At 42.8% G+C, this 11,338-nt stretch overlaps 1 protein-coding gene across 1 annotated transcript in view; it reads right to left on the bottom strand.

Annotated features, from left to right (window-relative positions):
* Nucleotides 1-11,338, bottom strand: part of SSB (small RNA binding exonuclease protection factor La) — a 35,774-nt gene that overhangs the window by 1,638 nt on the left and 22,798 nt on the right. Inside the window, exons 5-10 of the mRNA XM_088469266.1 lie at nt 10,910-11,017; nt 10,724-10,824; nt 10,496-10,567; nt 805-847; nt 471-611; nt 75-261 (exon numbers count right to left, since the gene is read on the bottom strand). Coding sequence (XP_088325392.1) covers nt 75-261; nt 471-611; nt 805-847; nt 10,496-10,567; nt 10,724-10,824; nt 10,910-11,017 — 652 coding nt within the window. The remainder of the gene's footprint in view (nt 1-74; nt 262-470; nt 612-804; nt 848-10,495; nt 10,568-10,723; nt 10,825-10,909; nt 11,018-11,338) is intronic.

Raw genomic sequence — 11,338 nt, 5'->3', positions numbered from 1 at the left:
ATGTATGCACTGAAAACTAAGCAGGCTGAAATAATAATAATAATAATAATAATAAAGGGGGAAGTAGCCATTACCTTTGCCTTTCCACTTATTGTAAGATTCTTGTTGATTTTCCATAATTTTCTTCAGTGCCGCTTTCTCTACATCACCCTCCAGAAGCTCCCAGGTTACATCTTTCTCTTTTAGTTGTAAGCTGTCATTATTCGCGGCTTTAGCCTTTTCCAATGCTTCTTTTGCATTGCTTTTAAATAGTATAATACCCTTTGGAAAGAGGGAAAAGTTTTTGCAGAATATATTTAGCTAGTCATTAATATAAGTTTTAAAGTGTAAACACTTAGTTTTATATAATACCACTTAATATCCACCGCCTGGTAAATATGTCTCATGGGCCTTTAGGCAAGACAATAGCTGTATGCACCACAAATTACTTCAATAATTTAGACACGAAACAGGGGATGTAGAATACATACCTCCCTAGCACCCCTGCTAAAATCAATCCATTTGATTTCACCATGATTTTGAAATACTGTATGAATATCTTCTCTGGATGTCATGTTGTCTAGGTCACCTGAAAACTTCAAGAGGCAGCCAGTCTGTTCTTCTAAAGACTTCTAGAAAAAAAAACAACCCAAACAGTTAACGCTAGTAAAGAAAATAAATTATATATATTTATATATTACATACACACACCAGAAGCTATCAAATTTTAGCCACAGTTCAATAGCAGATCTTCAAATGACCGGACACACTAGGAGCTTTAGCATACTTCCTTGCAACTGCCAGCTTAATGTATACAGTACCTACCATTTCAGCATCTTCTGCTTGCTTCTGGGCGTCTGCCTTCTCCCTGAGTAAATGAGAAGTAAAAAAATATATACAATTACATTTCACTCACCAAATTGGTTTATTCTCATTTGAGCAAACAAAAATATGCTCTGCAACAGTCCACATTGTTTACCATTTTATTCTCTAAGTACCATAATCGCCTGCAGTGTAGACCAGTGTTTCTCAAACAGTGTCTTTATGGAACACCTTAACGGTGCAGGTTTTCCAGTTCTAGCTGGAGCACAGGTGTTAATGGACTAAAGGCCACACCATACATCAGCGATTGATTGGGCAAATCCCCAGATGTCAGGGTATTGGTGAAATCCAATAGGTTGGATATCACACATTTGCCGATCATGATCAGCAAATCGGGGATTTTTACCATGAATGTCAGCTTCCCCGATGGATCAGTGGTTCCGGTCAGATCGGGGAATCTGTGAAACAGCCGACAGATGTGTATGGGACTCTTTGCACAACCATGGTAATTATTCCTGTGGATACCACACTGATAAGCTGGGTACGCACTATACAATTATTGAGCTGACTGGCCAATAATTGGGTGATCGGCCTGTTTTCTCGAGTAGTGTGTAGGCATGAGTGTTTCACCAATAAAATGGGCCCAAAAACAGCCACAGACGTTCTTCCTTTAATTGTATCACCAAAAAAATCCATATATCAAGCAGTGTGGGGCAGTCACGATAATCGGACCATATTTCCTTAAGAATATTTATTACCCTCATCATGCTTCTGGGCAGACAAATTGATCCATGAGCCAAAAAAAAAAAAAAAAAGTGTGGCAGATTTATCAATTAAATTGTATAGTGTGTAGCACAGATATCTGGACTTTCCACTTGCAGATAAATTTTGCCGATTGTCAGAAAAAAAAAATAAACTAGGACTTTAGGGCTCCATGAGATTAGTTTAAGATCAGCCCATATCACCGGTTTCTCAAACTTGTCAATTCACTCGGAAATAATTACATTACCAGGTATGAATCACTGTAGTTGCAGTTGCAAATCCTATTAGAAAAAAATTTAAGTGTTTTAGAACTAGAAATTTTAACATTCACTAATGGTTTATTTTACTTTGAAGGTTGGTCAGACACCCGGTTTCCCCATATTAACCAAAAGGAAAGGAGCCAGCCAGCTTGTTAGCTTGATGCAATATGTCACGAATGCGTTCACGCATGTCAGTTCATCTAAGCCAGTGCTTCTCAAATGCAGTCCTCATGGAACTTTAACAGTGCAGGTTTTCAAGATAGCCTCATGAATAATTTGTACCACTTGTAGTTAGATTAGTTAATTAACTCACCTGTGTTCCAGCTATCTAAACATCATACACTGTTAGGGTTCCTTGAGGACCAGGTTTGAGAAACGGTTCTAATCCAAACCATCTTCTTCCAATACTTATCCTTCAAGCTAGTCAGCAGTTTTAAGATTTAGGGGTCTATTTATCAAGCAGTGAAAAGTGTGGAGTAGTAGACCAGTGGAGAAGTTGCCCATAGCAACCAGTCAGCTCCTACCTATTTTATAGACACTACTTCATAAATGCTACTTGAAAGCTGATTGGTTGCTATGGGCAACTTCTGCACTGGTTCACTTCTCCACTTTTCACTGCTTGATTAATAGACCTCAAAGTCAGCATCCCGGTGTGCGGGATGCAGAGTGTCTAAATACCGGCGCCGAAATTCCTACATAGACAGGATCCCGGCTCCAGTATCCCGAAAGTCAGTATCGGGGGTTAGGCACTAGGGGGAGGGTTAGACACTAAGGGCCATATTCAATTAGAAGCAATGTTATCGCACCAACGATAAAATTGCAGATTTTTCGGCGATATGCATCTGCAATAATTTATATCTGATTTTTCATGTAAAAATTGAGAAAACAATTGCTAAAGTATCACTAGGGGGGCTGTCCAAAGGGTTCTGTAAGAAATCCCCACATTTTTACACAAAAATAGGGATTTTGAAGAAAAAAAAAAAAAAAAAAAAAATTTTCACCTGCCCTAGGCTGGAGAAAAGTTCCAGTTTTTAGGCGGAAAAAAAAAAAAAAAAACGGCCGTTTTTAGTAGCAGTTGGCGAAATCGGCTGATATATTGGGCAATCGAAAGGCCGATTCGCAAACGACAGATTTCACCTCTAATTGATTACGGCCCTAAGGGGTTGATCCAATTAGCCGCGCGAGTCATCACGGCAATAGCCGCATTTTACGGCAGCCCGAATTCACAGAATTTTGTTCGTAGCCCCATATGAGCAAAACTCTGCGAATTCGGGCTCAGAGCGGGCCACGAAGGTTGCGAGATGCCGGTCCATTGCAGAAATTTTAATGCCGTTGCAAGTGCAACTCACACCCTTCGCGGCTAATTGGATTGACCCTTTAGAGGGGAGGGTTAAGTTTAGACACGAGGGAGGATTAGTAGTAGTAGATTTATCAACGGGTGTCTGTATTCTGACAGGTGGCATCCCAACCACCGGGAACCCATACCCAACCAGTTTTAAGCACCCACAAAAGCTGCAATGTGAATAGGAGACCACTTAAATGTGACAGACACTGGAACGCAAAACTGAAATGGAAGCAGCATCATTAGCTATGAAATTGTAGTCGCCAAGCCAATTTTAAAAAGGAATTACACTGGGGAACATTGCAATTACGCTTGGGTACTGTTAGTTGTGTGTGGAGCATGGCACTTTAAATCTGAAACAGGCTCCTTCCCCTCTATACCCCACCTGACTCAGTTTAGTGCCCAAGGGCACTAGTTTTCAGATTGCTGAGCAGCCTAGTAATGTTTTGATTACAGATTTGTTCTGGGGCAGACTCCATGCTATGCATGTCTGCCTGCTACGTGGGCGCCACCACAAGGTAGCATCCCGGCCTCCCTTGGCGCAGCATCCACTGACGCTGCGGCTCTACCAAGCCACTGGAGGCTGACTGTAGCGTGCAAGCAAGATCTATCCTTGGATGGATTGGCAGCAAAAAAAAAAACAGTGGTTAGACCCCATATACTTTTTTTTTTACCTGGGGCTAAAACTGTACAAAGAAACTGATTGAAGATCTGTGCTCCAGAACAAAGTCAAGAAGCTGTAGGTTGGAACTTTGTGGTTTCCAAAGCAAAGCTGCATGTCACCGCCTTTCTGCAACTTGACTGGTCTTTCACTTTATACAAAAATTGGTTGGATTCTGTGCTGTAGTCTTAGGTACTGTATCCGTGACAGCTGCTGGTACTAGAAATGTCCAGCCTGTGAGGATAGCTACAATATTCAGATGGGTTCATCCCAGTGAGTGTTTTGACTATTAGCTTTACCTGCTTCTGTTCCGATGAACAGTATTAAGTGAGGCACAATTGCAGCGTCCCACAGCAAGTGCATTTAGGTCCTCCCAGTAAGTATCTGGTCCCCAACGGGGGATTGGAGATGGCCTTTTCTTGTGCACAATCCTGCTGGACCTCCAATACACCTGGGAACAGTAACGAACTTACACTGCCCGCACGTATCTATATGACCCTGCACATCCCACCACACTCACAGGTGGCAGGAAAACGACATTGCAGAAAAACAAAAAAATCCTATCCATCGGTACCCAAAAAATATCATTCAACTCATTCACTTGGGGACATAAGACAAACAGAGAATACATATAAAATACAATGAAAGAGGAGTTATCTTTGTTATAGAGCACTAATGTTCAAAACATAGATTTTATATATATTTAATAAAATTAACTTAACAGTATAAAGCCAGCAAATTAAGACAAATCTATACATACAAGTATCTGAAATTGTGTAACGTAAGAAGAAAGGAGTTTCAATTGTGCCCTGCTGTGTATTCACAAATGTATTTTATTTTCTACATAAGGTGCGTACACACTTGCCAATATTTTGGCCAGAACGATAACAATCGTTAAAACTATCGGCAACGATAGTTATTGTTCAGTCGTTCACTATATCGTCCAGTGTGTATGCTAGAACGATAACGGCCAACGATGCACGCTGCCGTGGGTCGTTGGTCATGGTCGTCAATCGCCCGAACATGCAGGCCAACCTGACGATATTGTCTGGTTGTTGCATGTTAGGGGATGAGGGAGGGTGCCTGGCGCTGAATGATATCGTTCAATAACGACATTGAGTACCCACACACATACACAGAACGATAAAGACATTAGTGTTACCTGGCAGGGGAGTGCTCAGACGACATCACTCATGGAACGAATAGTCTAGTGTGTATGCACCTATAGAGATATTGTTGGGGTGTGCGATATATGAACCTCACAATATGTAGGTTCAAAGCCTGAAAGGAGAATCCTGCGCCCGAAGGAAGCAATGAGAGTCAAATGTGTAGAATTTGACAAAGGAAGACCATGTGGCTGCCTTGCATATTTGTTCAGCAGAGGCACCTCGACGAACCGCCCACAAGGGTCCCACAGATCTTGTAGAATATGCTGTTACCGTGTTTGGATTAAGACTAGCTTGTGTGTACGCTTGAGAAATTGTCATACGCAACCATCAGGCCAGAGTCAGTTAGCTGGCCAGCCGCGTTTATGACAGCCATACAACAGAAATAAAGAATCTGACTTCTAATGGAGTTAGTGCAAACTACATAGATACGTAGTGCACGGACAACATCCAGTGATTCTTCAACAGCTGAAAGACCTGAAGCTTGTAATGCCGGAACCACAAATTTCTTCCATCCATAGGAAACCGGGATACCACCTTAGGAAGGTAACCGGCACTAGTATGAAGAACAGCTCTATCCTGATGAATTATTAAAAAAAGGAGAGCGAAAAGACAGGGCTGCCAAAACAGAGACCCGACGGGCCAGAGGCGAAAGCCAGAAGACGGTCGTCGCTGTCAACCATGTTAGGTCTACTGATTTCAGTGGTCCGAATGGAGGAGCCTGTAGAGCCCTGAGAACCAATGTAAAATCCCATGTGGCTACCAGGGGGGGAGGGGGTGTAACAAGTGAGGCTGAACCCTCATACCACCCTGGAAAAAAAAAAAAAAAATTCTGACATCAGGCAATCCTCCTCTGAAACCAAACTGAAAGTGCAGAAGCCTGAACCCTAAGGGTGGCCAGACGGAGACCCGGATCTAAACCAGCCTGAAGAAAAGAAAACTCAAGAGACCCTGAACACCTTAGGGTCACATTTTCTCAGTTCACACCACTGAAAATACGACTACCAAATTCTGTAATAAATGCGGGCAGAGGAAGGTTTCTGTGCCCTCAACATTGTCTGAATTACAGAATTGGAAAAACCTTTTGCCTTTAAGACGGAGATCTCAAGAGCCATGCTGTCAAAGACAGACGAGGAAGGTCTGGATAGAGGCAGGGACCTTGAATTAACAGATCCAGCCTCAGAGGAAGGGGCCATGGAGTGTCTATGGAGAACCAATGGCATCTGGGCCAAGCAGGCGCTATCAGCATTACTGTCCCGATGATCCTCGGAATAAGGGGGAAAACAGATAAGCCTGTCTAAAGTTCCACTTCCCTGCCAGAGCGTCCACAAACTCTGCTGCAGGATCCATGGTTCCGGACCCATACCTGGGAACTCTGTGGTTGTGACTGGATGCCATGAGGTTTACCTCTGGAAGACCCCATCTGTCCACCAGGATCTGAAATACCGGTGGATGAAGAGCCCACTCTCCGCCATGTATATCTTGGGAAGTCAGCTTCCCAATTGAGGACTCCTGGTATGAACACCGCCGGTATTGCCGGAAGGCGACGTTCTGCCCAGACCAGAATGCTTGACACTTCCATCATGGCAGCCTGGCTCCACGTGCCTCCCTGATGGTTGAGGTAGGCTACTACAGTGGCGTTGTTGGATTTTACCTGGATAGGCCTGCCCTTTAGTATTTCCTGAGCCTAGAAGCCGGATGTCTGTTTGGCCAGGATTTCTTAGACTGTGGTTTCCTGTGAAAACTTGTTCTAGAGGAAGATTGACCTTTAGCATTTCCTTGCGGCTGAAAGGACTGCTTAGATCTAGTAGCGGATGCTGAAGGTAAAACAGCCATCTTAGAGGCTGCCACCGTAGCCACAATCTTGTCTAACTCTTTGCCAAACAAAATGTCTCCTGTAAACCGAAGGGATTCCAGGGCTTTTAGACCCTGCATCTGCTTTCCAATCTCTTAACCAAAGGGCTCTCCGAGCCATAACCGAGACAGCTGATGCTTTAGAGGATAATATACCAGCATCCAATGCTGCCTCTCCCAAATAAGATGCTGCCTCCTTAACATGTTCCTTGGAAGCTTCTGGCAGAGTATCTTCCAGTATTTTCATCCATTCCTCAATGGCTTTGGAAACCCAGGCCGTAGCCATGGCCGGGCGAGTAACCACTCCTGCGAGTGCCTGAAGACAGTTTTCAAGTCTCCTATCTGTGGAACATTTAAGAGAAGATGCAGATGGTATGGGCAATGTGGCACTCCTAACCAGATGTGCATCTACTGCTGGCGGAACTTCCCATTTGGTGCACTCATCTGATGGAAAGGTGTAAAAGGCCTCAACCTTTCTTGTAACCTGGAATTTCCTATCTGGAGAATTCCATTCTTCCCCCACAAGTTCCAAAAGGTGCTCAGATTTGGGAAATTCAGTTTACAACTTTCTGGCGTTTGAATACTGGAGCCATTCTTTGTACGGGTTCCTCATCACTTATGTTCAGCACAGCTTTGACCGCCCTAATCAGAGAGGGGACATCTGCTATTGGAAATCGGTCTTCCTCTCCTGAGAGGAGACCAGTCTATCCTCAGCTTCTTCAGAAGATGTACCAGAGCCTGAGGACTGGAGGGTGTGTGAGGCCGACAAGTCTTCTGGTATTTGGTATGGGCCTAGCTGCTTGCCTTGGGTGCTGGAAAGTTGCTGAGGACGAAGCCACATTCTGAGCATACACATAGTAGGCTGCAGTTGCTGAGGGTACCCCATCGGCGCCGGCGTAGAAGCCGCCAACCTGTCTGTAACCTGCGCCATGATCTGGGAAAAGGCAACCCAAGGAGGTTCCTGTCCAGAAGCTGGCAAGTTTGAATGTTGTGGTGACTCCTTAAAACAGTGACCACATAATCCATCTGGTATGAAGTCCTGTTGAAATAACCCTGCTTTACAGGCCATACATGACACAAGCACAGGGCCACTTGTCTTTCAGTCTCTATGTATAACTATAGAGAAACTATGTCCAAAGAGTATAAATGTGACAATTGTTCCACACCCAATATTCCCACACCTGTAGTAGGAGGGTTAATGAGGAGAAAACAGCAATGATTAGGTTATGACTGACAGGTATTTAGAAATAAAAGGCAGTATAACACGGCAGAATTCATTAAGTCACATGCACTGCACATAGATATTTCGATTGTATAACATACATACATATATAATCCCACTACCAATAGCCCAGGTAAGATACGGACCTCTGTATGACCTGATCACCGCAGGAGAGGCATACAGGAAGACTGACCCAACTTCCTGAGCACACAGCCACCGAGACCACCAGAGAGTGGTTCTCGGGCCTACTCAGAGAGCGGTTGGGAGGAGCAACCAGGAACGCAGGAAACTCATATCTGAACCAGTGTCTAAGTCGGGGGAGGGGCCACCAGAGGAAAGCGTACCTTTCCTTTGCTGTATGGATTCACCAGGCCCACTGATATGGCCGCCGCCATAAAGCACCTGGCGGTCAGGATCCCTCAAGTCCCCGTGGTCTAGTGTTGGAGACAGTTTGCACATGGCTCCTCACAATAGCATCCTCTGGCGATTCTCCACGTCAGCAGCCATGGGGAACCCTTACCTGTCATTCCAGATATTTCTGGTTGCATTCCTGGGCTGGCTAGGCCCGCCGAAATCACCAATGTCATCACTGGTGTTGCGGTGCCACGGTCCCACTGTCAGTAAGGTGTCTTCTCGCACCAAACAAAAAACAAACTGCCTGTAGCCAGGAGCGGGGTATATATGGAGGAGGACCCAGTGCATCCTGGAAGCTGAAGCTTGTTAACTGTTTGGTGCCTGGATCACTCCAACCACATACCCAAGGTATTTTCTGTGGACCCTATGGACCCTGAAGAAGAAATTTAATTATACTGTTTATTTTGGTTTTAAAATTATATCTGATCTGTTCCTCACTAGGAATCAAATATTTATATGCATTTCACAGATGTCTCACTTTCAGTCCCTATGTCCTAGGCATATATGTTATATGAAGTGTACAGATCCTAGTATACAAATATAACCAAGGACAGAGATCAGTTTTTATATAGTAAATGTGATGAAACTGAAAGGAATCCTTAAGATTCAGCAGCAGACGCTGGCTGTGCGCCCTCAGAGGAATTGATACAAGGTAATGAAAACGGAATTGGTTATTTAGTAATACATACAATCTTATATATATATTGAAGCAGTGAATACTGAGTATTGTGAACAGAAAATAGTTACCAAAAACCAGCAGAATGCACCAGATTTCCATGAATACTAACATACTTCAATTGAAGATATACAAACTTTTATATTTTGTACCTTGCTCAAACTGAACTATAAAATTATATGGTTGACTTAATGAACACAATTAGAAAGAACTAAAAATCACACACGTGGTGCTCCAATTAAAATAATCAATTTAATATCCTAATGGATTATATACTAAATGAAGCAATAAGCTGTTCTAACAATTCATTCTAAATGGAATATACCTAATTATATGAGGATAATTTTTATGTATATACTATATAAAAACCGATCTGTTCTCTTGATTATTATATTTGTAATGTTTTATGTAATAAAAGTTATGTTTTAAACATTAATGCACCATAACCAAGACAAGCCCCTTTTTCCTCTCTAGGTTTTCTTAACTTCAATTGGTTGTCATCAGGCTACATTAAAACAAAAGAATATATACAATGACTAATTTGGGGCCTACAATCTATTTTGATGTTTTATATGTAAACTAGTGCAGAAGTCATCTCTGAAATATACAGGGAACATAAGACTAATGTCAAAAAGGGTATTTAGCCAAAATCTTCATCTATGAAGCTTTTCTCATTCAACATGTGCTACATGTAGCTGCCTAAAGCTCGTGGAGAGCCCTCATCCAGCACTTTTCAATGTTCTAGCCTAAAAAGATCCATGCCGACAACTGCTAGTGGGTCCACCACTGGACAGGCAGGCAATAGATTGCACCAGCAGAGAGATCAACCACAGGTTCAATGTTGCCTGCTAGATCAAGTTCCCCCACATTTAAGTGCAATAGGCTGCAGGGTGTGCCGCTTCCATGGGTAGGCCCCACTTACCATTAGCAGTAATGACGAAGCACGCGTCTAGACCAGACTTGCTGACAATCTGGTTGCCTCCTCCAGCCAGGTCTGCACAGCAGGGGAGTGATGAGAGTTTGGGGACGAGGGAGATTGTGTGATCGCATCTCCGCTACACAATGCAGACATTACTGGCACTGTGCAGCAGGAGGCGGGGCAATGACAACGCAATACAGCACAAATAGAGTCAGCGGCTCCCCTACTTATACAAGGGGGGAGCAGACACCAGCAGGGGGCCAGGTAAACCATACTTGCCTTCCCTCCTGGAACGGCCCCGGAGGCTCTCAAAAATTGTGTGGCACTCCCGGCTAATTAGTAGCACAGTACAAGCAGTATGGCTGGTTCAGTATCAGAGGTCTATGTACCTCCTATGAGAAAATTTGCACACACTTACTGTTTGGACTTTACTTTTGCATCTGATTGTTTTTGCTTTCTTTCCTCATTCTTCTTTGCAAAATATTCATCCCTTTCAATTAAGGAAAATAAATAAGTGTTAAATTTACCATACAATTATGTAGTGTTTGCCTGACAAGAAACCACCAAATCTAGCTTAAAAAAAAAAAAAAAAAACAACACTTTCACCAGGGAAACCACAAAAAAATAAAACAAAAAACACACTTACTTTGATAATATCATCAAGTCAGTGTCTTTGAATTTGAGGTTCTCATTTTCCAAGAATTTTTTTGCAGATTCTTCGGCCTCGAACACAATAAATATGGAACCCTATGCGAAATAGGCTCTTGCAAGTTAGATCATAAGAGATACAAACATTCGCGCAACAACATTTAGAGCTACAGCTGCAAGAAACCTTAAATGTCTTCTCAAGTGTCCGTCTCATCTGTATATTTTCAATGGGACCCATATCGGCAAGCCACTCTTTTATATCATCTAGTGTTGTATTAGTCTGAAATCCTTTCTGTGAAAGAAAAATGGAAAATTACTGTGATCAGGCCTTTTACCTTTACCACATATGGCCCTACTTCATATGGGTTCAAGGTTATATAAAAGTGCATCCATAATATGGAAAACAAATGTTCAATGTCTCAATAAAAGTTTTTGTTTTTTTTATTCAGGACACGCACTTACTTTGTATCTATGACAGTTGTCATAAATAATCCACTAATATTAACATACAAGCCAGGCGGTAAGAACAAAGTACATCATTCCAGACTTCCTGCAAGTAGCACCAAACTAGAATTACAACATTCAGGAGCCCATGTGGTCCCTTTTATGTGCT

This window comes from Taudactylus pleione, unplaced genomic scaffold (genome assembly GCF_031769625.1).
Source record: "Taudactylus pleione unplaced genomic scaffold, aTauple2 ptg000004l, whole genome shotgun sequence".
NCBI lineage: Eukaryota > Metazoa > Chordata > Amphibia > Anura > Myobatrachidae > Taudactylus > Taudactylus pleione.
This window is presented reverse-complemented; position numbering and strand designations above follow the sequence as displayed.